The sequence below is a fragment of the Plasmopara halstedii genome (assembly GCF_900000015.1).
Source record: "Plasmopara halstedii genome assembly, contig: Scaffold_208, whole genome shotgun sequence".
Taxonomy (NCBI): Eukaryota; Oomycota; class Peronosporomycetes; order Peronosporales; family Peronosporaceae; genus Plasmopara; species Plasmopara halstedii.
The window spans coordinates 380,093-407,758 of NW_020187129.1; the positions used below are offsets into that span (position 1 = coordinate 380,093).

General features: G+C 44.3%; 6 protein-coding genes across 6 annotated transcripts; 2 read left to right on the forward strand and 4 right to left on the reverse strand.

Moving 5' to 3' along the window:
- Nucleotides 1–1,383: 1,383 nt before the first annotated feature.
- PHALS_03075 (amp deaminase) lies at nt 1,384–3,651 on the reverse strand (the record flags this gene model as incomplete). Its single annotated transcript, XM_024721751.1, has 2 exons — nt 1,384–1,469; nt 1,536–3,651. The coding sequence occupies 2 exons, from the start codon at nt 3,649–3,651 to the stop codon at nt 1,384–1,386; spliced, it is 2,202 nt and encodes a 733-aa protein (XP_024572896.1).
- Nucleotides 3,652–4,058: 407 nt separating this feature from the next.
- On the forward strand, nt 4,059–5,478 carry PHALS_03076 (ornithine mitochondrial; the record flags this gene model as incomplete). The annotated part of the gene is made up of 3 exons (XM_024721752.1): nt 4,059–4,148; nt 4,201–5,165; nt 5,235–5,478. The coding sequence occupies 3 exons, from the start codon at nt 4,059–4,061 to the stop codon at nt 5,476–5,478; spliced, it is 1,299 nt and encodes a 432-aa protein (XP_024572897.1).
- Nucleotides 5,479–5,815: 337 nt separating this feature from the next.
- PHALS_03077 (structural maintenance of chromosomes protein) lies at nt 5,816–9,358 on the reverse strand (the record flags this gene model as incomplete). Its single annotated transcript, XM_024721753.1, has 3 exons — nt 5,816–5,894; nt 5,957–8,388; nt 8,465–9,358. The coding sequence occupies 3 exons, from the start codon at nt 9,356–9,358 to the stop codon at nt 5,816–5,818; spliced, it is 3,405 nt and encodes a 1,134-aa protein (XP_024572898.1).
- Nucleotides 9,359–11,383: 2,025 nt separating this feature from the next.
- PHALS_03078 (uncharacterized protein) lies at nt 11,384–12,270 on the reverse strand (the record flags this gene model as incomplete). Its single annotated transcript, XM_024721754.1, has 2 exons — nt 11,384–11,503; nt 12,196–12,270. 2 exons carry the CDS (start codon nt 12,268–12,270, stop codon nt 11,384–11,386), a joined length of 195 nt encoding a protein of 64 aa, XP_024572899.1.
- A 2,176-nt stretch (nt 12,271–14,446) lies between these two features.
- On the forward strand, nt 14,447–15,805 carry PHALS_03079 (equilibrative nucleoside transporter family; the record flags this gene model as incomplete). The annotated part of the gene is made up of 1 exon (XM_024721755.1): nt 14,447–15,805. The coding sequence occupies one exon, from the start codon at nt 14,447–14,449 to the stop codon at nt 15,803–15,805; it is 1,359 nt and encodes a 452-aa protein (XP_024572900.1).
- Nucleotides 15,806–15,930: 125 nt separating this feature from the next.
- Nucleotides 15,931–20,817, reverse strand: PHALS_03080 (ubiquitin conjugation factor e4; the record flags this gene model as incomplete). Its single annotated transcript, XM_024721756.1, has 1 exon — nt 15,931–20,817. The coding sequence occupies one exon, from the start codon at nt 20,815–20,817 to the stop codon at nt 15,931–15,933; it is 4,887 nt and encodes a 1,628-aa protein (XP_024572901.1).
- Between the last annotated feature and the right edge of the window lie 6,849 nt (nt 20,818–27,666).

The following is a 27,666-nucleotide window of genomic DNA, read 5'->3' on the forward strand; positions in this document are numbered from 1 at the left end:
ACAAGTCACTGTTAGATAATCAGAAATGTGTGGACCTTGAATAACAAGGTTGCTATTGGCCAATTAAAGAACAGTTTCATCGTTTTTAACCCTTGTTTCGACCGTCAACAATCTTGAAAAGGTGTCCTAAAAACTTAACAAAATAATCACAATTTCGGTTCATTTTTGACCACCTTTAATATTAACAAAATCACCTTTCAAAAGTAGGTCAGGTGTTTTTTTTGTGAAGTACGGTAGTCTATTCTGCTCAAGTTAATCGTCCTAATGGGTTGTTTCGATTAGGAGTTGCAACGACACGTCTGTCAAACAGCATGAAGTTGCCGGAATTCCTTTCCATTTGGATTACTTTGCTGCCTCTTGTTAGATAGTTGATCATGGTTAACAAAACCTGATAGTAAAAAGCATCCCACGCACGAATGTTCATACAGAATTCAAACCCTGAACCGCACCGTTATTAGAATGGATGAAACCTGAGGCTTGATCGATTTGAGGATGCACATGAGGGGACAAGCTCACGTGTGTAACCTTCAAAGATTGAAAAGAACAAGGACGCACGGTCAGTCAGAGTTAAACTCTGACTTATTCAGGAAGCCAGGAGGGACAGTATGAAAGCTTAAAAACTGATACTTTGAGCGACATAAAAGGCGCGCCATCTGCAAAACTACATTGTAGCGAAGATGAAGGAGTGGAAGAGTTGGAAGAGTGAGATGAAGTACGTGAGGCAAGTGTACAATTTTCAGTTGATCAAATAGCGATAATTGAATTTTTCGTCACATAATTAATAACAATACTTTGGTGGCCCTTCGGAAAACATGGATGAAAAAGCGCAATTTTCACAGTCGATGTATTGGCTTCCACTCTTGATGATAACCATGGCTGGTGGTTGCGGATATCTTATGCAGTATTAAATGTTCCAGCTTTAGAGCTTAAGCATTCTGTATCTCCTTTATCGTCTTTTCAAACACGTCGCGGATTTGTGAAAAAGCTTCGATGGCTCGAGAGTTGAAATTCGTGCGAAAACTTGCTCATGCTTAAAACACCAAATAGCGAGTGAGCAATTTCAATCATTCTCTCGAGTAGCGCAAGACAAGAACGACTTTGCTTCTCAAGTTGTATTGAATGCTTCCGCTGAAGGGACCTTGCACCTATGTAAGCTCGGTCGTCAGCGTGGTTTAGTTGTTTTTCACTTCGACAGCGATTTCTCACGAGTGAACAAGGCGTCGCTATTTTTTGCCCGTGGATTCTTAACTGGATTTGCTGGAAAAATAGCCCAAACCTGTCTACACGAAGTGCTTTCGCCCTACCGGATTTCAAATTTTACTGATTTTACAGCATGTCTTGCAAGCGATAAAATTTTGGATTTCAGTACTAAACTTGCTTACATTACGTTTGAATGAATTCTAGCTCGCCCTTAAGTGTTTCATGACGGTACTCGACTCGTATATCTGGCACGTTAGTCATTCGAATGTCTGTACAGTCAAAAGAATATCGAAATTAGTCAATTAAGCGCCTCCAAGTAAACAATGAAAACCAACCATTGCCGCGGGATCCGGGCAGCATGTAGTTAGGCCCGAGGTAGTGTTCTTTGAACTTGTGTTCGAAACCAGACTGCAACACTGAGTTACGTGCAATCTCGCACATATCTGTTGACGTTAGTTTCCACACTTGGACTGCTACTGAGTATTCTTCAAGCAAAGGATCCTTAGTATAATGAAGCATGACAGGATCATCGGTGCTTAGAGAAACATTTAAACCACGAGCGTGATAGATCGGAAATGGATTGCGATGATAGGCCAAGAATAAGCGATTGTTACTTAGCGGTGACATAGCGATACCGATCTGAGTGAGGTAGTACAAATATTGCAAGCAAACCGACTTGCGCAAAGTGATACCATGATTGATACCGTTGGCAGTCAAGTACGCAGCCGCCAAATGCTCTGGATCACCAGCTTCACCAGAATGAGGGCGAAACGTAAAGATTTTAAGGCCTTTTTGACGACGAAACTCATTTAAAGCAGCAATATTCGCATAGAGGAAGTAACACCAGTAATCATACGGTGGATTAGCTTCATGAGTCCATTCGTGCGGCTTCGGCAACTTCTTCCCACGCTCAGCACGGAGTGGTTCAGTTTTACTTTCGTCATCCACACAGTCAAAACCGACCATAGTTTCAAGAAAGTAATGGAGGGGTAAATTGATTGAAGGATCTCGTGTAACTTCAAACAGCGGAAGGAAAATGTGATCCAGCATTTGCTGAAAATTGTCCACTTCACCTAATTTCTTGTACAAAAAATACAGTCGAGGAATCTGCACCATCCAACGAACATGTGGAGATGTCAACTTATTAACATAAAACCAGCGACCCAATTTATCCCATTCCGAATGTTTGCGTCCATATATTGAAACACGCCACTCCACAAGCTGGTATTTGCTGGCGTGTAAATCAGAAATTACTTCCTTTGTAATTTCTGCCAGGTACTTGCCTGCAATCAAATTGTCTGTTTTTAGAAAGATTTCGCGTAGACGACTTTGACCTGCCGGGTTATACTTGAGGTTGAAACGATCGAAGCGATGGAATGTATTGCTTGCGTGCATATCCAGCGTGTCAACGCTCAGGTCATATCCTGTAAGACTGAGCGACCTGAACACTTCACTTAATGTCATGAAACGTCCATCTCGAAAGATGACGATCTCACCCGGTGAATTTCGTAACCGCGACTTGATGAAACGCAGCAAGTGTTTTTGATTCATACATGCAGAGTGATGAATGTGCGTGTCAACCTTGCGAACATTGTAAAAGTCACGATGGGGCACTGCCTTTTGCGCAACAAGTTCGCGCTCAGCATTTAAAAGCGTGTGTAGATTAAATCGCGCTTCCAATAGCTGCAATCGCTTAAATGCCAGTGTCTTTACTGGGCCGAAATTGATAATACGCTTTATCTCAAACAGGTCTCTATAATATTCATCCATATGCCCCACACGGCTGATTGGCTCGACTGCGTCCTTGTTTTCATAAACGGTCATCACACCATTAACCATCATAAAGTGATGATGCGTAGCCGCAGGTACTGGATTATCAAGCGGTTCGTACGGAATTTCGTCTCGGTATCGCAGCTTGGCGGCCGCAGCTGCCGAACGTGGACTGCTTGGCATATCCAAAGACGATTCCAATATCTTTGTCTCATTGACCGATATCCACTTCTTGCGCAGCGCTAAACATTTGCGAATAAGCTCACAAGAATCTTTCGTCTCTCTGTCCACTTCTCCAGGAACCGAAGTAATTTCAATTTTCTGGTATGCAGATAGTTGACCATACGGCTCTGGTAAAATCTCGAATAAATCTCCAGGGCCACAATCAGCGTCATCTATCAAAGACTCGGACAAACGACGCAAACGCTTTTCAGATGCCACTTTTTCCAAAATAGAAGCCTTAAGTAGCTCTTCATGGTGCGTGTGTTGATCGGCCGCTTCAATCTCTTCTTCGTCAGGATTTCGCAGGTCCACGTCAGCATCCGTAGTAGCTGCGGCGGCTGCGGCGATCACATCAGTGTGCATGGGATGCATTGATAAGCCAGATTCTACACGCCCGTTAAGGAACAAATGCGCGATATCATGCTCCAGAGTCGCATCGAGCTCTTCCGACATATTCATATGCTATTATAGTGTACTATACACAAATATGCGGCATTTCTAGCGACACCGTCGTTAACGTTTATGAATACGGCTGTTCTTCTAGCTAAGTGTTAAGAGTAGCGTGCTTAGGTCGCCACATCTATCATTTTGCTGTTCAATGATGTTTAGAGTTATGTAGTGTCAAGATTCTAGGATTCTTTATGCTATACATGAAAGTATCTGTCAAATGGGAGGAATTCATGACTAGTTGAAAGCCGCGTACTTAATCCTTTCAGGATATCTCAAACACGTGGCTTTTGCGCAAGCTCTCAACGATTGGGTGACAAAAGCATCCTAAGTCCGGGTTGGCACGTCTTTTCGCATGCGAATCTATGCGTCACTCTTCGTTTCTCCCACCATCATAAGCTCAAGATTGTCTAGCAACAATGAACGCTGTCGTTCACATGCGAGAGCTCCGATCTGTCGCTACAAAGCTGCGTAATTGCTCCAAGCGCACCGTTTGGACGACACAGCAGGTAACAAGTTCTTTTTTTTGAAATAAAACATTACGCTTATAAATTTGTTTAGTATATTGATCGCGAAGAAAAGTGTGGAGCGCACAATTACCATCCGCTTCCTGTTGTGCTTAACAAAGGACGTGGCTGTAAAGTCTGGGATGTAGAAGGAAAAGAATATTACGATTTCTTAAGTGCTTACTCAGCCGTGAATCAGGGGCATTGCCATCCCAAACTCGTTAAGGCGCTCACGGAACAAGCGCAGAAGCTCACATTGACTTCTCGTGCCTTTTTTAACGATGTTTTGGGTGAATATCAAGAGTTTATGACTAATCTTCTTGGGTTTGATCGTATTCTACCCATGAATACTGGCGTGGAAGGCGGTGAGACGGCTGTTAAGCTTGCACGTCGCTGGGCCTACGACATTAAAGGCGTCCCGGAGAATCAGGCGAAGGTTTTGTTTGCCAAGAATAATTTCTGGGGTCGCACGCTGAGCGCCGTCTCGTCATCTAATGATAAAGAGGCGTATGGAGGTTACGGACCGTTTATGCCTGGTTTCGCTAGTATTCCGTTTAACGATGCTGATGCATTAGAGGAGATTTTGAAGAAAGAAGCCGAACATATTGCTGCGTTTATGGTCGAACCGATTCAGGGTGAAGCTGGTGTTGTTGTGCCAGACGATGGATATCTCACCCGCGTGCGCGAGCTCTGTACCAAATACAACGTCTTGTGGATTGCTGACGAGGTACAGACTGGACTGGCACGTACTGGTAAAATGCTGGCAGTAGATTATGAAAACGTGAAGCCCGATATTGTTATTCTTGGCAAAGCTCTTTCTGGTGGCATGTATCCGGTTTCAGCTGTGCTAACTAGTGATGAGATTATGCTCACGATAAAACCAGGTCAGCATGGCTCGACATATGGTGGCAACCCGCTCGGCTGTAAGGTGGCGATGGCAGCTATGAAGGTTATTCAAGAGGAAAAGTTAGCCGAAAATGCTTTTAAACTTGGCAACAAGTTTCGCAGCGAAATGCAATCGTAAGTGATGGGCAGCCATTTACATTGCAGCTTGGTGGTTGATTTAATTCTTTGTTGTTGACATTGCAGCTTTAAGTCGAGCATGATTCAAGGTGTGCGTGGTCGCGGTTTGCTGAATGCTATTATTATAAATGAGCGTCCAGGCCAACCGGATGCGCTGCAACTTTGCATGAATTTGGTTAAAAAGGGACTTCTTGCAAAACCTACGCATGGGAACATCATTCGTCTAGCACCTCCACTTGTCATGAATGAAAAGCAGCTTGACGAGTGCACATCGATCATTAAGGAAGTTCTATTGGAAGCTGAGCAGTAAGTCTAGATTTAGCGTTTAGATTCAACATAGTGAATATAAGATAAAAATTGTTGAGAATCTGAGAGACTTCCTTCGGTTTTTGCTGTCAAAAAATTACAATAGCAAACTAGTTGAGTACGCCGAAACATTTCGAAACTATAACTGAGTTTGTAAGGCAGCACTCATACACTAGTGTTGATAGATTACGCAACAATTTCGATGACTTACAACACGTTACTCTGGAAATTGGCTGTGAAAACGATATTTTCAATAAGTGAGACATCCGCTGCTAATAACATCACAGCAACGCGTCATCATACAGTACGTTCATGCCGTTATACATTCTGCTTTCCTATTTCTAGTCGCGCTCAGCATTTAGTCGATCCCGAGGCGGATTCATCTTTTGGATTTTTACCATCGGATCACGGCGCAAAGCACTATGAAACGATAAAAGGTGGTTACACTAAGAAATTCCATACGTCATAGTTTAATATCATACCTGAGATCGTTAGGAGTCACAAAAATAAACTGCTTCTTGCCATCCTTCTTGGCAGCATCCACAAGAAGTTGAATAGTCATGTCTCGATTAACTGAGTCCATAAAAACGTCGAACTCGTCCATGACACGAAATGGACACTCAATACTTTCACCAAGGGCCAGGAGCAACGATACTTGAGTGTAGGACCGCTCCCCTCCAGATAGTTCCTTCATATCAGTGACCTGCGACTCTCGTGAGGCGCCCACTTCATTGTGTAACACAGCGATGTCGAGCCGCTGATCGTCGTGCCTAAACTTTAATTTGCCTGCAAAGTTATTCAAGCACATGTACTTGTTGAACTCCATGGATGTGCGGTGGGCAATTTCCTTGCGTAAAATTTGCCACACACGTTTGCGTTCCTCAAGCATTGTGCGAATTCGCTCAAGATTGTCCCGAAATTTGTCAAAGTTATACTTTTTCTTTCGGTACTTGATCTTCTTTGTTTCTAAATCGTCTCTTAGCTCAGCGAGGTCCATGCCCTGAAATCGGCTTCGTTCGTGCTCAATTTGGTGCTTGATATCTGTTAATCGCTTACCATAATAATCGTGCGAGTGTCGAACAACTACCCGCTCGCAGTGTAGCTGGGCCTTTTGTCGTTGTTCCTCACATTCTTCTTGGAGAGCAGCCAGCTCATCTTCCCACTGTTCGACCATATCACGCATCGCAGCAGCCTCCTTCTGATACGTCATTTCTTTTACCTTCATTTCGCTTAATTGTTTATAGACAGCATCAGCATCTTCCTGGAACTCGTTCATCGCAGCAGCAATTTCCTTTTCTATAGCATCCAATTCTTCGAGTTCACGCAATTGTCCCTCAAGATCTGGATTGGTCTTGGCTAAAATCTCATTTAGCTCCTCCTCACGACGATTGAATTCCTCCAGCTCAATTTTGACAGATCGAACTTCATCTTCCAGCACCGAAGTATCTAAAGTGTGCTGTTGCATATCATCAGTTAGCTCATCTTCCAGCCTTCGAAGTTCAGCACTCCTTTGGTTAAATCGGCGCGACAGATAATCAATACGGTCGTTTTGTTCCTTTATCTGCCGTCGAAAGTCTTCGCGATGCTGTCTCAATCGAGCCTCATCGCGACGCAGCACATCCATATTCCCCTGCAAAAAGTTTAACTTTTTGTTCAGCTCCGTTATCTCGCCATCTACATCGTGGCAGATGATCGAGCTGCGACGATTACCTTTGTTGGCTATAAAAGCCAAATTACCAGATCGAACGACAAACTTGTCACCATTCGGAAGATACACTTCCGTTACAAAGCGTGCCATTCGAAAATTGCCACTTGATCCACTTAAAACACTTTTTTCGGCTGACTGACGAGTTTCAAATAGTAGTTTGCTCTCACAATTGCATACATCAACAAGTACATTGAAGACTTCGTCGTCATCCACTTCTAGAATGTTGCAGATTGCATGAGCTGCTAAATCCCCATCAGCCAATCGCAAGTTGTTGTATCGGCGTCCACTGCGCTGCGATATAATGATATTTGCCTGGTTCTGCGGGCAATGAATTTGGCGCTTCAAGTCATCAAGCAAGGCTTTATCACGGCCATTGACAACAAGATAGCTTCCTAATGTCCCCTTCAACGCCAACTCGATTGCAACAGCGAAGTGCATAAACTTTTCAGGAAGCTTGACATGGAGACCAAGAGGTCCAATGGGAGGTTCGGAAAAGCGATGACGATTCTGATGGATGAGCTGTTGCAACTGCGGAATTCTACTACCATACACTGCTAAACTATCGCGCTTCTGACCCCGTAGCTGATTAATTTTTGCTTGAGTCTTTCCCATCTCGACCTCTGAATCACGCAAATGACGAACACAACGATCATAGCGATTATCCACTTCGTCTAGCTCCTCCGGACGCGTCTGACCATGTTCTTTCGTTTCATTGAGTTCACACTCTGCATCGTGCACCTCTCTACGCTTTCGTTCGATTTGTTCACGCATTTTATCGTTCCGCTGCAATCGGGTGCGCATCATCACTTCATGATCCTCACGTTTCTTCTGCACGTCGTCTTGCAGGCGTGTCAAACGCTGATTCGCACGTTGCCTTGATTGCGTCAACTGTTTTAACTCTGCTTTACACATGTGCAACGGTCGACGCGCTTCACGGATTCGGTTTTTCACGTCTGTTTTTCGTTGGCTGTTTTCGTTCAAGCGAGTATTCACTTCCTCTAACCTATCATTCTTTTCTTTCTGTTTTCTCTCCATGTCGTCCACCGCCCCCTTTGTTTTTTCATACTCATCAGCTGCAAGCTCTGCATCGCGTTTCTTACGCCTCATTTTCTTTTCCATCTTCGCCGCTGACTGTTCCTTCTCAGCCACAAACGACCATGCAAGCTCCTTTTTAAGCACTTCAAACTCTTCTTCCAGCTTTCCAATCTGATAAATAAAATCACCAATATTATTATCCCTTACATCGACAATATTGTCTGTTTATCTAAACACAATTCCTTACACTCTGCGCATCTTCCCACTGCTTTTCGGCTTCCTCCATGGCCTTTTCTAAGGTCGCAATCTTGGCCTTTTCTCTTTTCAGCGTCGACTCTGCGATATTCCTTGTCTCTTCATCAATCTTGGAGTATGTCGTTCTCATTTTATACAGATCTGTCGATTGTAAAAAGAATTTGTACTTGTCTTGTGGATTGCCCTTAAGAAATAGCTTTGCGTTCTCCTGGTCTAAAATCGCGCACGGATTCTCTGTCTGAATATTCAAATGATCCAACATCGCATCTAAGTCTGTCTTGAGCTTAGAAACTAGCACTCCTCTCTCGTCTTTAAGTCTGTATTCAGCTGATCCATCTCGACGAATAAGTCTCTCCACAATGATTCGACGACCAAAATTTTCGGGACGAAACGCATCGCTGCCTACTGCGTCATTTCTAAGCGTAATTCGTACCAAAGCATTGCCTTCGTAGCCGTGCCGAATGAGATTCTTGATACTCTTACCGCGATGAGTACTGCGCGCACTGGCTCCAAGGCAAATTTGTATAGCAGCAATAATGGCACTCTTTCCACTGCCATTCTCGCCTGTAATAAAGTTTATGTGCGGACATAGAGAGACACGTAGTTTGCGATGGCACATAAAATTTTCGCAATAAATTTCTTCCACAACGCCCATTTCCGAGTCAATGCTAGCGTCCAGTTGGGACAATTGCGCAGAAGACGAATTCAAACGACGCTTTTGACCTACAAGTACGTCATCGCTGATATATTCGTCGTTTTTTTCTTCCCTTTCAGCAATAAAATTATCAACTTCATTCTCTGTCACGATAATCGTAGCAGCTTCAGCATCGTTGTAGCATGTCTTCTGCACCTTAGCACGCAGTCGACGGCTTGTAAGCAGCGTCATAATGACGCTGTTATATTGCAAAGTCCTCGTGGATGCGAGATGGCGGCTGACAAGTAAATAAGACCGGAGTGGTGATCACGGACAGCCTGCGTGCGGACTCGACGTTTTGGCGCCGAGAGCTTACAGAATACGGCTTTTTTATGCGGTATGAATATTTAGAATGATACTTTTATATTGATGGTCAAAAAGAAGGACACAAAAACTTGGGCTTCTACGAAGAAAATCGCAATCTTTAAGTGATTACTTTCTACATAAACAACTCTGAGCTAATAGGAGCTTTTGACAACGAGGTGGATCTCGAGACTAGTCTTGTACAATGACCAATCTTTAAACACTCAGGCAATACATATGAGCTAAAGAGAGTGGCTGATTTGTGGGGGTACGTCTGATGAGTGCGATGCAAGTGCAAGTGACGGACTCCAACCGAGACTGACAGATTTCATGCAACGAAGTTTTCAACTGATTTGTGGGTATGAGTACACCTCGCAACACTGTCACTTTTGTCCTTTGGACTTAAACTCCAAGCTCAGAGGCACCAAAGTATGGAAGTATCCTGATAATTACTGTTACGGATAAGGGGAATGAAAGGAGACACTTGTGCTTCTAGCGTCACACTATGTAGTACAAAATATTGCACTATCGAGAATATTAAAGCAGATATATTTTGTGCCAGTACAATTCGAATACGTGTCAGTCCTGAATATTCGAGAGGCTATCGATTTCGCAAGCCTATAGGGTGTAAAAATCCCTCTTTGTACGAGGATCAAGGCAATCCCGTTTTCACTGGAAGGTACGTGATGTTCCTTCGACGACCGATTATTAACACGACATTATCCTATGTAGATATGCAGCTCAAGTTGTTCTAGTTTTTGCTCATATAACAACAAGATACGTTTGGAAAAGCTCCTGTCCTAAGTTGGTCACAAGGATAACACACGTTGCAACCCGGGGTCGAGAGCGTTTGTCGCTCGCCTGGAGGCGTTCGTTAGCTATGTATGCGCTATTAGGTCGACTTAAAGAAAGCTTTGGACACTGCAAAGAAAAAGATGAGCTGAGTAAAAACTGTCAACTCTCCATACGGAGCATCAGCGCGTCACGATAGTCTTCCCCGAGCTAATAGGCCGAGCGGAAGAATGTGCAGTGTCTCTGCTTAAAAATCATTTCAAAAGTGTGAAATATATTGAGCGGCAGATTTTGCCAATATTCGTACCGCCTAGCCAGGTGTATCGTGTACGACAAGAAGTTTTGATCACAAGGGAGGCGAGCAAAAGCAGACTTTGCCAGGAGTCATCTCGCAGCGATGGAACAAACTCTCTCCCGTGGGTGATAGCAGTTATCATTCCTTAAGACGCTCTCCGAGTAGGTGCGACTGGCACCAAGATTATTCGCGTCCACCCTACATCTCAGCATCAAATTGATAGTGGAGAACAACTTTGTGTCCCGAGGATCAGGTGGGGTACTTAAAGATCTATTAAGAAGTGCAAGATCCGAAGTTGCTGAGAGCTATGCGTAATCGCAGATTTTCATATGCGGTGGTATAAATTTCTCGCGCCTTGCGCGCACCCTTTGCTATGAGCTGATAGATACGAACGGGCGAGCTCCCACGAAAGGGCGTCGAGCAAACCCTTCGTGGGAAACCTCCTCTAAGAGTAGGCCCGTGTGCCTACTGGGAAAGATCTCTGCTGTATTGTACCTCGTATAGGTTGTGGTCTATGGGACCAAGGCACCGATCCCTGGCTCAAATGGTTTGTAGATTGGTCTGGGATCGGGAGGTACCTGGCTCGATACCCATAGGATCCGAATTAAGGCCGCCGGAGATAGGTCACTTAAGTGGGCGAGCAATCACACCCCTGCAGTGAAACCGCCCTGCTAACCCGCACCTAATTGGGTGTGTGATAGTTGGGTGAAAGGAGAAAACACTAACTGAAAAAGCCCCATAGTGTAATGAGGGGTACGGAACCCGGGGTCGGAAAGCTACCAGCATCCCGCGCTTAATCCTAGGGTGTGGGTTCCGATAGCTTGATCTCAATGGGACCAAGGCCTGGTATCCACAGCCCAGGGTTGTTGGTTGGTGATATCAGCGCTCCAGGCTTTGTAGATAAGCAAAAAACTTTGCTCTTTTTTACTTCCTAATCGAGCCCAGCCCTGGTATCTACAGCCCAGAGTTGTTAATTTGTGATATCAGTAGTCAAGGCTTTGTGCAGATCAGGATCGTCGTGCATTTAAGTACGGCGCCCGATTAACAAAAACTAGTATACAGCACGCAGAGGCGATTGAGCTGTAGAATACAAATCAACATCGGTACGTCTTTCAATGCGGGATTAATGACAGTATTGAATGTTCTAATGAACCATCCAGTGAAGTTTTGAAACCGTGGAGCGTTATCTCTTTCTGGTCTTGGATATGAACTCATCCCGTGACGTGGCTTGAATGCCTTGGGCTATTGATCGACTTTAACGTAGTTTTCGCCTGCTGGGGCTTTGTAAATCATAAATTCGTCTTTCAAGAAGCGGAGTGTTTTTAATATAAAGCTTCAGTACTCTGATAGCGGTCATGGGATTGTATATGGGTATTGCTGTCAGTCTCGGTAGGCATGAGCCGCATTGGACCATGGCAACTAAAAAAATACAAAGAAAGATAACCGTATATTGCGCTCTTCAGAATGTATCGTTGCTGAGGCAAGAGTTTACGACGGTATAAGTATAATGCGATACCCAGAAGAAATCTCTGGAGAAATTGAAAGCTGGTACTGCATGTTTAAGTGCCTGCAGACCCACAAATTACTGCAAGTCCTAGATAGAAAGGTTAGTCACTGAAGTTACGAAGGATAGTCCTACTTTGTAACCGTTCCGCTGACTCGGTACTACCAGGTTAAGCTCCACGGATTCGCAGCGAGAAAATGATCCGCTCATGACGGGTAGACCTAGGGGGTCGTCGGTCTCCCATCACATCCATCGACAAAACTCTTATCGGTCCAGATAGACAGGTCAATTGCCGAATTATCACTGTTGGTACCGGAAGAAGCATTGAGCTCATTATTCGATTTGAATTACTCCGTCATTCAGAACACTAACAGAATACTGAGTTTGAGAATAAGGCAGCTTTCGTCAAGGATCCTATGTATTCTTCTCAAACTATGACGGATGGATGGATACCACTACAGACTCGCCACGAGTCCTGCGCCTGGGTTGGGGAGTGCGCGTCAAAAGTGACATCCTTGTTCCTGGAACCAGATACTGCGTCACACGTTGATGGTGTAACAGGGTACACGTACCCTGGTATACTGGGGTGGGTCACACAAGATGGTTTGATATAGAGGTGTGGATTCCACAAGTCAGTGTAATTACACACTGGTATGGCTAAACCGTAACATGAAGCCACTACGCGGCGGGACTGATGCGTCTAAATTAATCAGATACGCTGTAGCTCGTTTGAGCGCTAAAACGCATTTGACTGCTAGTAGTCATGCATAACAATCAGATATAGACTGCTCTGCCGCAAATAAAATAAATGAATACAGTTTCAGGCTTGAACGTAGGAGTGTATTTGCCTTGGTTAAGGCTTTGGGTATCTTGAAGGTAGCGGAATGCGATTCACACCACTTGTCCTGATTCTTGTACAGACGTTAGGTCGGTGACCTAAGTAAGCTTCCTCTAAGCAAAGAGCTACGGCAGCCTCGCTGCAGATGTCCCAAAGCATGAAGCGGGTTGGTGAGATAATAAACGTAAAACTCCTCTCTTGTCATCGAAACGATGATTTGCTTAAGTTTAATACGCTAGCGTGTGTGCCGCTGCAATTTTTACTGTCACGAACTCTCGGCAATAAGTTGGTGATCTCGCCGTCATTGCTGACACGAGATGTCGCCACAGATTATTATATACATGCAAGAAGTATTAAACTGCCGTTAGTTTTTATGACTTAAAAGTTGGGGCAGTCAAGATCAACACTGAGATAACAGAGGAGGTGAGTAGACGTCACTTTAACGTTGGTTTGTGATCGTGGCGAATTGATCATCACACGTCGGACTACTGGCGAGGATTGATAAGTCACATTTGCTGGGAAGGCCAAGTTATACGCCTTTTGTCCACGAGAATCTAATCGAGACTGTTGATGATATCAAGTCGAAATCAATGTCGACCTTCGAGTCACGTCAGAGCAAAAAAAATCTGTGCCAAATCTTCATTGCAAACGAGGGTACATGGGTCTCCACACCCAAGTTCGTAATATGCGATACTTGGTATCATGGGTCGTTGATAGACTGGCTGCTATGTCGGGACACAGTTTTTTCGATCGTATTCCAAAACTTCAAGAAATGCTACACGTTAACGGTCATCTAATGAGAGAAAAATCCAGACAGAACTCAATACATAATACGTCAAAATCATAAAAAGACACCATAATGTATTTAAATTATTAAAATGCTTAAGAGTTCGCTCATCTTCAGAGCAGCGATAGTCGTGCATTGTATAGCAATGAGGCATCATCGCTTTGACTGCATCTTAATGAAATCATGCACGGACTTCTCTACCGGTTCAGTGTCCTTCAAGTCGATCACCGAACAAAATCTTCATTTACCGGTACCAAGCTAAGTAACTCTCCTTCTATCGTCATTCGATCATAAATTCATACCACCGGCCAGACTTCTTACATCGTCTTTGCTAGTAAACATGAATGATTTTATAAACGAGGATTGCACAACAAGTTGTTACATGCTGTTACCGCTATTGACAAGCTGCCTTTTCTAGACACAAAAAGTAAAACATGTGGAACTGCCGAAGGTTAACAGAGTGTGTTACGAATTGTATTCAGAGCGGAAAGGCCTCAAGCAACTTAAAAAAGCAAAAAAGTCAGACGTATGGGTATGCTTTTCTGTGAAATGATAAGACGCGGAATCGTAGAATGGCGCATATTGCACAGTTAGCTAGAAACAGATCCCAAATTTTCGTACCCCAGGTGTGGTCCGAATTAACCCCAATGGTTAGGTGAAGTGTTTGCTGTATCTTTCTCTTTCGTCATCCGCGAAAGTCAATATGTCTGGAAAGTGCCACAAGTTAGTCATTTCACATCTTGCCACGTCAACCTTTGATCATGATCGAAACTCCAAGCAAATCCGAAAAGCTCGTTGAAGACGATCAGGTTGAATTAGGCTACGACGGTCTACCTAAAGCCATATGGGACGATATGGTCCACAATGAGCGGACTATTTTCTTCTCACTCATGTTTCTCAATGCATCTGTCTTATGGGCCTATTATTCATGTCTAAGTGCTCAAGACTTTTATTCGGTTGAATTTGCAAATTCTGGTCTTGACTTCTCATTCCTTACAACACTCTGTACGTCATGGCCAATGGTTATTGGACAAGCTGTTCAAATGATTTGGAGCTTGGACAAGAAACTTACACATGAGTTCCGAGTGCATGTTGGTTATGGTATTTTTATTCTTATGGCTATCCTCATTATGGTCTTCAGTGCTATTGATTTTTCGAATCAAACGACTGGTGGGATTCTTGTTCTCATTTGTTTTGGCTGTATTGGGTTTGGAAATACCTTGTCCGAGGCGACATATTATGCAATTGCTGCTTTATTTCCAATTCCAAAGTTTTCACAAGCCGTGCAAATTGGAAATGGAACTGCTGGTATCTTGAATATTTCACTGGCTACACTTCTTCGTCTTGCTGTTGGTGGTATACACCAGACAGGTAGTTCAACAAGCCTTGCATTCTACCTCTTTTTTGGACTTTTAATTCTTGTGCTTATTGCTGCACTCTTTGTTTATCGTCATCTTACGAATCTACCCTGTGTCAAGTTCTTGCTAGAACGTAACGCTGAATCAGCTAAAGAAGAACATTTGACTGATCAATCTCTACGCAAGACACTGAGCAATCTACAACGCATCTTTTGGCTCATTTGGATGCCTGCTGTGACTCAATTTCTCGTCTTTTTCGTTTCATTGTCGGTTTTTCCTGGTTTCGGATGTGCTGCATCACGTAATTTCGTCCCTCCATATTCAGACGTTTCACATACCGTAACTGCAAATTGGTATTGTGCTCCTGGGATTGTTGGATCGTACAATTATGGAGACTTTTTCGGACGTATATTGACCAGTGCTGCCGTATACAAGCTACTCAGCAGTGATAGATGTTTTATTCTCTCGATCTTGCGCTTGATGTTTATCCCGCTTTTACTCATGGGTGTGGCAGGCACGTCACTCTATGCGTTCGGTCATGACGATATGATTGCCATTGCCTACAACATCATTCTCAACCTATTTATTGGACTTTCGAATGGGTTGCTATCGACTGTGACAATGGGAGTTGGTCCACGTCTTTTAAATCCAGAAGATCGGGATTCCGGTGGTGCTGTCATGGTTCTCTCTTTGTTTTTAGGAATAGCAGGAGGATCCACATTGGGCTTTTTCTTTAGTGATCAAGGTTGGCTTGGGTTATAATTATCAATGCTCACCATAAACCGTTTGTCATGATTCAACTTCATCTTTAAAACTATAAACTACAGGCATCCCAAATATCTCGAGGTAGAACTACAATATACACGATAATTCCAATCTCTTTACTGCTATGCGTTGCCTCTATCTACAAGGTCTCCCAATCCCACCTCCATTTCAGTGTCGCTCTGAAATAAGATGTCCCAGCCCAGACCCCATGTAGCCATAACATCTTCATTTGAGACTTTGCGAAAGTGGCGCATCTTGGTTCGAAGATACAACTGAATCTCAGCTCGCAAAGTATCACAAGGCTTCACCATGGTCATCGTCAAGGGCTCACGCGTAAATGGATCTCTCCCCATATTGCCACCCTGTTGTGACGAGGCCAAGAGATGACGAGCAATGACAGCACGATCAACAATATTGCCAGATGGTAAACGCACAGGATCTGTCATCAACGTGCTAAGGAGAGGGTCCAGATATTGATCCGGAATGTCTCCTAAACACGCCTCCATGGCTTCGTGTACGTGAATCATCTCATCTGCTTCGTGCATCACACCAACAAATTGTTGCACCCACGCGTTGTCAAGAAACACAAACCGTTCACCTTCCTCCTCATTTCCATCACGTTGCCGATTTGATCGCAAAAATTGACAGCTAGCGACAAATTGTCGAGAATTAAACCGTCCGTCCTTGGCCAACATCGCAATAAAACGTCTTCCCACTCGCTTTGTCTCCATTTTTGAAGATACACTCGTTACGGCAGCTTCTTTCTCCAACACAGCAAGCGCTTCATCTTCATTCATTTCAGTTTCGCTGTCCAATACTCCATTTTCATCGTCCCAGTTAGTCAAGCTTAAATGTTTCTCCGACTCGATGCGTGTACACAACGTATTCATGCCCCAGCGCACATGCGCGTCCAAGTCGCCAATCCTTTTCGTCATCAAGTTGCCACTTAATTGTGCAAGCTTCCAAAATGACGAAGGAGAACAACCGCACGAGGGGTGTGTATTATAACCAGTATAGCGCACCACAAGCACAATCAAATGTGCCAGTATCTGCTTTCCATCATCTAACAATGGCCTTGAGAAATTCCACTCGTCTTGTTTGTAAACAGTGAACAATGAAGAAATTAAAAAACTTAAAGTGCGAGCTGCTTGTTCCACCACAAGCGACTGCAACAGCACATGACGCATCGCACTAATCAGAGCTGAAAACGATCGCTCCGTGCTCTCTTGGTTTACAATCGATGCAAACCACGACGTCAACTCCAGAGCTTCGACCAGAAATCGCATTGTTAATCGCAACTGTTTTGCGTTAATTGCAATATATCCATCGAGCATATCACGTCGAAACGGAAGCACCACGACACTTCCGTCGACTGAATCTTGCAGCAAATCGTGGATTTGCCGCAATGTTGTGATCTTGGAATTGGCTTCATCAAAAAGCTTGGCGATGTCACTCCATAATCCGCATACGAGACTTGTGAGCTGCTGTTCAATGTTGATTTCTAAACGTATATCAGCCGACAGGAGAGTGTGCCAATTTTCCGATTTGCTTAACATATGCAAAAGGCTCTGACGTGGACTTGGAAGCTGCCAAAGAAATCGCAACAGCAACGTCACAGATAACCGAGTCGGTAGAAAGCCCCACAATATGTGATCGCCGCTCGATGCGGCGCTGCTGAACGCAAGTCCATTGTTGCTAACGTTGTACCGATCCATCTCGAAATGAAACTGCAGTAGACCAGCAACAAGCCACTTGGACAATAAATTATGGCGCTTGAACAATGCTTCCATTAGCTGATGTCCTTCGCGTTGGTGCATTTGTTGACCCTTGGATACAAAAGTCAATAAAGTCGAAAGGGATCGCAAAGCTTCGATTCGAAGGTGGGGATTCTTTGTCATCTTTGGCGAGACAACAATTTGAGTCAACATGACCGCAAGAGGCTCAATGATTTCTGTCACCTCATCCCCCAATCGTCCTAATTTCTTAGCTTCGCGTACAAAATTACGATACGATAATCGCTCCAGACCCAACAAGTACACAACGTTGCACAAATCAAAGAAAAAGTGTTCTGGGAATGCGCCAAATACGGCTGAAAAGTGCAAAAGCGGCTCATCAAACGGATTGTGTGAAACCGTTTCAGTCCCTGAACCTGCTGATGCGAAAGTGAGAAGCCATCGACATGTTTTTGCATAGAACAGAAGCCACTCAACTATATTCGCGTCTGCCAACAAATGCAATTCAATCTTCACACATTTGACACGGATATCCTCAAGACGTGCTTTACTCGCTTTGTAGTGCACCGAAGGCTTAAATGATGGTGATTTGTTTTGAACATGATGAATAGTTCTGCGCTCTTGTTCACGCTCGTACTCGTATCGTTCCTCGTCACAGGCACAAAATGCTTCGAGTTCCTGAAGTTCCCTCCTCATACTCAGCCACCGTGACAACAATGCCAGCGGTCCATAGTGAAGATACTTGAGTGTCAAGTAAAACAGCTCCGTGTCACGCGGAAAACGACGCCGTGAAATCAAAGCTGGCGGATGCAACAAGCGTCGAAAGCACAGCTTTGTAATCGTGCTGTCCCACGAGCTCGACAAATGCCGCCGCCAGAGAGCTGTCATAACAAAATAGACGTGTCCAGGTGCATGCATCTCGTTTGGATTGCCCTGACTCTGCGCTTCTTCAAGAGCCAAACAGGTAGCACACACGACTCGCGTTGAAAAACAATTGGCACATTTGTACACCACCTCGTCTTCCTGCCCTGTAGCGACCAGAACACCACAGTCTCCACATTGCAAATCTAACACATCAAGCGATTCAATTTCTTTCTCCAGGACGTTACTTGACTCACTTGTTTTCTTAGTGTTGGTCAATAAATCGATCGAAAGTGGCTGAAAATGCTTCAAGGCAAATACGGGAATGGGTGACTCAATACGTATGAAAATGTGGCCGGGATTATGCTGGATCGGTTTAATATCCGACTCACTTGCTGAATCAGGTAATGCTTGATGAACACAAAACCTCTCGAAACAGTGACTACACAAATCCATGTCACGACAAAATGCACACTTGTACCGAATGCCTTGAAAGTTCGGCAGCTCACAATGATCACACACGACACCTTCGTGGCACGAGAGACCAGGATAATATGTGGAAGAATCATGTGCGTTTTTCTCATGATTTTCTCGATTCTCGCGTCTCCTGCGCTTGTGATAATTCGCAATACACAAGTCGTCTTGTTTCTTAATCTCCAACATTTCCTGGGTAGTCTTTTCATCTTCACGATTTGGAGTATAATGTAGCTGAACGTCCGGAAAATCCTTACCGGCAAATACGCGGACCGGCTCAACGCTTTGGTGGTAAGTCGCATCGATACACTTTGAATCATCTTGAGCCTTACTCAGTATCTCGAGCGTTGGAGTTAGTAACATGGTTGTGACATTTACAAAAAAACCATCTAGACGCTCTTGTGTATCATAAATCAAACGTCTTCGGGGATCAGCCGTCAGTAAAGCAAGTGCGAGCCAACATAGCGTTGCATCCACTACAAACGGGTGTTGTTCGTCAGCTACCAATGTCTGCATAAGCACCTGTAACGTTGTACGATATTCAGCATAGCCACTGGTCCACTGTACTCGAAAGCCATCATCCGATGATCTGTTGCGTCGCACTGCTGTGTCCAGTTCGTCACAATCGTCTAGCATCGTTGACGCACGCAGAAACGATCCCAATAACGTGCCTAGAGCCATGGTCCATGATCGCATAAACAATGGAAACCAAGCAGCATCCGACTGCCCAGTTATCGTCACGCGTGGTGTCTGTACAACAGCAACCCCCGCCCCTCTGTCTGATGCAATTAATTGATGAAACAACTGCAATATTGCCGCAAATCCGTGAAAATTTACTGGATACAGCTCATCTACTCGACGTCGTAGTTCCTGAGCAAGTTGACAGACTACTAATGGTCTGAATTGGCTTTCAAGCCGTGACACACACGCAAAAAAATGATCCGAGTTTAAAGTCGTCAATTCAAGCATTCGAGAACTTGATTGAATGTGTACGACGTTCGGGATTCGCGTAAAGCACTCCCGACACAAGCTGAAATTGCACGCTGCACAACGATAGACACACGGTGGACAGGTTCCATCGCCCATTACAACCGGCGACAGACGCTCACAAGCAGAGCAACTCCATTGTTTTGTCCCAAAAAATGCTCGAATAGGTACCGAAGGGATCAGCGTGTGTTCATGTAACATATGACGTGTACCAATTTTGCGTGGTTGTAGCCATCCATTAACAAGTTCAACAGCCATGAGTTTTCTTGAATTCGCTTGAGATCTAGTGATCAATTCCTGACTTATAGACGCCCACAGTTGAAGCAGTTTAGCCGTAGCAAACGCAACAGCATCCACGACACTGTTAAAAGCGTCTAAATGTGTTTTGTCTTGCTTTCTACTTGTTTTACACTCTCCTTGTTTAAAGCGATTCGTTCGCTCTAGTGCCTGAACGATGAGACTGAGAGCCTGTACGCAACAGTCGGCTGCTAAATCGTCCATTGGAAGCTCTGCAAAGCTTTCAAATGTCCGCACAATACTGCGATTGGCCTGAAGCTCATTAATTGATTGAGATCGAGAGCTTAGCGGCCACAGAGTGTTGTTCGTAGACTTCTCTAACCCACTTTGAGTCGCTGTAGTGGCTTTGTGACGCTTTACTAGCACAAATGTCTTTCGCTGCACCTCTTTCCACCACTCCAGAGCATCTGCTGCTACTGTTTCACCAGCAGAAAATTGAATCGATGGAGAGAGAACGTGAACGTCGAGTAATTGCGCTACGAGGCGTGTCAATGTGTTCAAGAGCTCAAGATACATCGAAGCGTCTTGTGATCGACAAAAAGGCACGACAGAAGGCAGTAAATTGACTAATGGGTGCTGAGATGTGGAAGATGTAGCATCAAGCGCTCTACTGAGCGTTTTGGCATCGTCGATGGCGCTACGAGCACAAGCGAACATGACGAAGTAAGACGTCGCGGCGTACTTCTGGCGTACTTTCGACCGTTTGACTCAAAATTTGTAAGTTTAAAATGGGTTACAATGACTCGTGCTTCTGATTGGTATTTAATTCGACCAGCTGAAACTGAAGTCGAATTTTCACATTCATAAGGCAAAACAGTTGATTTTCTAAGCTTTAAATACTAATTTCAAAGTAAGAAGCGTAAACAATGTAATAGGATTACGGACATGACAACTCTTCGAGATGTAATGATTTGCTGTAGTCATGGCTATTGCTTCGAATCGCGGCGTCTAGGAACTTTATCATACGTTAGGACGAAGTTAACTTCATTAAAGCGGTTATGGACACATTGGTGATTCAGAAGTATACGGGCATAAGAATTCTATCAAAGCGATCTTACAAGGACAGGCTTAGATGTAGCCGCTAAAAAGTCATGACCAAACGGTAAAGTAGATCCGACGCGTCAAGAAAGGCAGAGGCGTCCTTTGCGGTATTTCAAGCTGAATTAATGGTCCACGAAAGGGCAAAAATGTCAACGCCCGAGAACTCGCGACCCTCGTTGATCTTTAAGCAAAAGTACGCAGATCGACGTCTCGCAGCTGAAGCAAGACGAAGCATGAATGATGGTGCCTCGAGTGGACAAGTTATCAGCAGTCGCGGCGGCGCCGATGGGTACCGATGCATTGAGACATTGCCGGTTTAGATGAGGCCGCATACTTGCTCAGCAGTCGCATGCGAAAAACAGTGCCAGATTGGCAGCCCCGCATAGAAATAAGCTGTGTAAAGTGCGCCAGAACAAATGGAACCGGATGCACAGCGAGTAGTGCAAATACCGGATGTCTGCCAGCGTCGAATCAAAATGTATCTGTTTGAATGGGCCAAACTTTGTGGATGAGCTTAAGCTTATAGCCTCACGTCATGCAGCACTTATAGTCATATTGTTTAGCACAGAAAAAATGTATATTCAGTTGTAGCTTTTATAGAACTTAATCTTGAATACATGTCTGTCTTACAGTCGAACAAAAGTTAATTACGAAAGGGCCCGGGTATGCTCCCGGGTAAGACTTACGAGCCATACCTCTGTGCATTGTTAATGCGGGCGATTTGAGTCAAAGCTTCTTCTGTGCGAAATGCAAGGCAATCCCGTAGCGCTTAGTAGTAGTTACTTCAACGATCGAGTGTAAGAAACTGGATACAGTGTAAGAGTGAAAGACGATTTGCTCGACTATCTGTCCTCAGGCCAGCTTGATGCGCTTAATAATCTCAAGTCTTCAGTTTCTCGTACGGCAATAAGCCGCTGGTGGCAAAAGAGCCGGAAGCAGTAATGAATTGTTTGAGGTGCTCACCAGCCCTAAGAATACAGCATTTACCATTTGAGTTGCGATCACAATCAGCTCTTATTCTGAGTTGATGGCATAGGTTCATCATGCTGAAAGCAGGAACGGGGAGTACTTTGCTCTGGGTGAGAAAAGCTATGATCACCATGAACTCAGCCATGCTTCAGATGAAAATGTAGCGCATTACGCTAGCGGTCTTCAAGCCAGGGCAACACATACGATAATTGGCACTAACGTGCAATACCTTTTGGCCGGGCTTTTCGACGTGGAAAGTACTAAAGCGGCTTATGTCGTGGGAGTTTTAACGCCAATCCCGCCGTATTGTGTGCATTAATAAAAATTCTCGACCTCTCACTTCCATTTATTATGCTCAAAAGCTATAAACTCTTAACGCCGGGATGGGGTCTCTAAACAAGTGCGGCTCGTAGCGCAACTTTCCGTGTGCAACCGATCTCGTCCGAGGATGGGGTGAATGTCGTATGAAAAGCGGAATACAACTTCCGTGCCACGATTGCCGGTTGAAGTACAGCAGGTAATAGCATTATGAGTGCGCTCAAAGAATTGGGTTTCTTTCATCACAATGAGGAAAAGAGAGATCATTCAGTGTCAATGGTACTCACAGCGGTTAAATCGGTAAGAATATTGAGCACCTGCTGTGTGTATCCTTTTAGGCTGAAAAGTTCGAGCGGTTGAGCTTGCACGCAAGGTCGTTCGATTAACCCTCGCCAGAAAGGTCGATTTGGCGCGAGTATGAAGCTGTGAGAGCTCTTGGAAAAAACAACATCATTTGCATTGATGAACAACGATGTCACCTCGAGGTAGAAGTGGCATTAAGCCGCGATTATTAAATAAGAGAGACTATAGCGATCGTCTATTACGGTGTCAAAAGTGAATATTTGCTAAAGTAGGAATGAGTGCTGGTACATCGTTCTCCAGTTTGCACTTCTGATAAAACATTCGTCCAAATTTGTAAGTTAGAGTCTTCTGTGCTAGAGCCGGTGGAGCGACCGTGTATCACGATTACTGGCATCAGGGATAAGTAGACGTAGTAACAACTAGAAAAACCTGGTCTTGGTATTATATTATTTGGAATGATTCAGTTTTGTAAAATTGTAACGATACTGCTGAGTCAGTTCACCGTATTAAGCGCCCATTGTGTGAAAGAGTTAAGACTATGGGTTTGTGGCGATAACGTTTCTTTTGTGCGAATGAAGTGACCGGGAAAGTCCGAGTATTTACAAGTCTTTCCCCTCTACCACCGGTTCAAGGTCGGACTAAGCTCAGAGAGTCATCCGTAGAGATTTTCGCCTGATAATTACACGATGTTGAAATCACCAAAAGGTACAGAAGGTGCCAATTGAGCTTATCATCTGTATGGACGCTCGCGGATCTTTAATGTAGATGAGTACGATGGATTTCTTAAACGATGTCACAAAACCATTACATGAATTGTTGAGGGAGGTGCAGTGACGAAAGAATCACCGCGCCCATTGCCCCCATATCAAAAAGCATGATAAAAATATGCTTCTGGAATCGATGTTGCGTCACACGACAAAAGCTTTCACAGCTGAACGGTGAGACGTCAATAAATATTTATTTTTTGTGCAAAAATAGAGCGGATTAAGCTATAGCGTGAGCAAACCTCTCCCTCGGTGCTGTCATTATTATCAAACAGGCTTAAAGGAAGCAGCGAGTTGTGCATGCAATATGCTAAATGCAGCCGCTGTTTCGATGCAAAAGTCGACATTTTGACAGGAGCCACAACAGAATAGCACAGTCTATCTCCGTGCACTCGACCTAGTGGATGGTTATTATCAACTTTCCATGATAGGCAGTGCAAAAAATTAATGTCTGAAATTGGCTCGTTATGTTCGAGGGGCTATTCAACTCACCAATGACGCAATGGTCAAGTGACCCAACTGTTTAGCCAGCATCGTCTCTATGCATAAACCATTCCGACAGTATATTCGCCCATAATTGTTCTAAGCACGGCAATTCATATGTGGAGACCTGCATTATAAAGGCGCCCAAAGAAATTGCGGATAGTGGTTTGGTGCGGCCAACTAATTGCATAAGTATATTTTGATTCATGCTGCTATGAAACCATCCTCATAATCCGAACGTTTCATGGTAAAGAAGATGCGGCATGAGTGGCAGCCCCCAAAGATGTAAAAGAAGCCATTTCTGGCTCAACCAAATCCATATAATGCTGACACTTTAGCCTCTTATACAGGCTGTGCTTTAGGCAAGAAGATACCCATACGAAAGGATACCAATCAGATACCGGTAAGAATGAATGCGTCGTCGCATTGCTCCTCGCCATCTTTGAGCGGCAAAAAATCTACTCATTTCGCAACGAGCCATTTGCTATGAGTATACTTGTAAAACCTGCTTGTCTTCTGAACCATTTATAATCTTCTCGCATTATATTTTGTCTTTCTCCGCCATTTCGCCACCGAATTCCTCGTAAAAAATGGGAAGCAGTAATTCGAGTGTACCTTCGAGGGTAATTTGGAGCAGATGCAACATATGTTACGCTGTTAAGACTTTACAATACAAAAGATTGACAAATCCGATGCTGTTCGCTCAAAGTGTCTGATTTCATGTTTGAAATATTAACTCTCGTATTAAGGATTGCTGCACGACAATCCCGACCCACTGACCACTAAACGCTTGGTAGTATCGCCTCAGTCACAGAACACTGTACGACGTACACGTACCCCCTAGGTGGCACCTCGATACGAGATGTTATATGGCTCCTGAGCGCTATGTACTGGTAGCGCAGCCTGTATAAACTAATTTGTACTTACATGCAGTCAAGCTTAATGATCTATGAGTTAAGGCCTCGCCTCATGTGCCTGTGACTTTGACCAGCAGGTAAATTAATGTAACAAATTTTCAGTCACCCTATAAACGTGTCCGGAAGTACTAGCATCATGATTTTTGTGGACCGTCTCAGCAAGATGGCTTGCCGGTTGCCACTGATTTAGATTGATAGCACTGTTGTGAGCTTTAATCAAGATGCTTACCACCATATTTTACATGTTCACCACTAACCGATCACAGACTGATGAACAGCCAAAATGCGTTAACCACGTGGCAGGGGATATATTACAATGCATTTGAGTGGGGAGGCCGCGGACCTGAAGCAGAATAATCCCACTTATTGGGTTCGTACTGAATAATGCTGTTCATACTGCTATAAACTTTACCCTATTTTTGATTAATGTTTTTGGCTAGCCCGTGACCATTTGACTCCACCGAATGACTTCGGTCTTAGTGAGAAAGGCTATCGAAACGGTTCGATTGCTGATATCAGCTCGACTACACTTAATAGCGATACACAAGACGAGATTGAGCTTAATGTGCCGAACAGGCGACGCTATCGCTGATATGCAGATTGTGAAAATGCCACGTGAAGGAAGGTCTCAGCGGCAGACAAACCACACACAGATATTTTTGGGTAAAATAGGGGATACTGAATGTAGTAGTGTTTCCTATTTATAATTGCATCTGCAAGACAAAATGCGACCCCGCTACATCGGACTGCTCACAGTTTGATCTTGTACTCTGCGTAATCTTTATGAAGCCACCTAGTCAAAAGCATTTGGTGAGAAGCGCTCTGTTGACATCAAAACCCTCCCCTCTAGCTAATTTCCTCTGCTCTAGTGCAGAAGTGTGACAGAAGCGCTCAAGCCGGACCCCTACATAATGATGAAGAATGATCTTGCAGCTGCATGTCTATTTCACCCGCATCAAATCAACATTTGTACATACAAAAACGAACTCAGATCGGCCTAGTGGTTGACTTTACTTTCTCGGTTGAGAGTATAAATCTATCAGTGTACAAAAATAAACTATCAGTGCGGTGGCACAACGCAGAGAGCGTATCCGGAAGCTGGCGAATCTCAGTATCGGCCAATCGCCGAGACGGTTTCAACGAGGGTTGTCCCATTTTCATTTAAACGGATAGTGGGCTGACGGGCTTACCGAAATTGTTACCAGTATTTGCTGAAGTGAAAGGAGTTCCTGCCTTAGAATTTACGTGGTTCTCACTCTGGCAAAGTTGCCCCGCCGTCGTTGTCGCTTATGACTTGGGGACCTGGAATCTCTCAGTCATCACTCAATTAGGCGTGCAAGCAGTGACGGCCAGCGCGGCGACCTTTTCAATAGCAAGTGATCCCCCGAAGATGTAGAGCGCAAGAGCTTGTAATTTTAAGCAGCAAACACAATGTGAAGCGCATAAGGGAGAGATTTTACACACACTGTGTAAATAGGCGGTGAAAAGAGAGTCAAGAACCTAAGGCATAATATGCAATTACAGCGAAAAAAGTATTTCCAACAGAATGACTTTGCAGTAACAGCTGTCTAATGGAGATTAGAAACGGTCAGAAGCAAAAACATTGAGGAGATGAGTACCCTTATGCCATATCTTGTACTTCACAAAGTCAAACAAAGAGATAATCGGAAGCCTTTCTCGCTAAAGCTAGCTTATACAGCTGTAAGACGGGCAAAGCGACGAGTTTTCCATATGCAATTTGCAAAAAATATCGTTGACACATTCACCAGCCTTCAGAATCTAAGGTACAGTTTTTTTTATAGAGGATATAGATTTACCTGATAGCTGCTGCAGGCGCAGACGGTTTACCCGAAGAGTGATTACCTGTAGAATCAGTAAGCGCGTACATCAATTTTCGATCGTTCATTTATCTTGTTAATTGAGCGGAAAAGCATCATGATTAGACGTATATGGGCTCCGCCATGGCGCAACGAATAACATCACATTGATCTAACGCGTGATTACGTCTGCAATTACGTCTATTTCGCTTCCTGAAGCAGGACCTAGACGTCTTCGTGACTTTCGGCGGAGTGTCGCAACACTTTCCTGTCGCACCACTTTCCTGTCGCACCACTTTCCGCCGCAGAAAATCAGCACGTAGTGCATATTTCGTGCAGATGAGAGGCAGAGTGCAGAGAATGCCTTTTTCACAAGTGAAAACTTGATGCATGCCTCATGGCGAGGTGAAGGTCTAGACTCGGAAAGTCGCTAAAACCATTCCGCCGCAAATATTGCGCTATTCTCAGGGGCGTGTTGAGCCATATGAGGGTCTACAAGGGAGAGTATTTCCAATGCGAGTTTGCCCGTACGAGAAGGTTCTATAAGGATCAAGTGATGGGGTATTGTCTCAAGCGCAAAGGGTACCCGTTGACCGTGTACTCTTGTACATTTGATAAAAAGTGAGTGAGCACCAATGTGGTTTACATCTTAGTGGGGCACTGTGTAATGATATATATACTGTACTACGGTGTGATTACACATTATATTACTCAAACGTACTGAAGCACTGGTGCTGGTGGGTACAATGGAACTCCTTGTGAGAGTAGTCTGTGGGACACGTGGGCTGTAAGTGTAATGGGGTTACACGCACCCTGGTAACAGGGGTGTGTGTCATACGAGATGGGCATGGTGTGACTGCACCCAAACAAGAATACGGTATGTGGCTAGGTAGC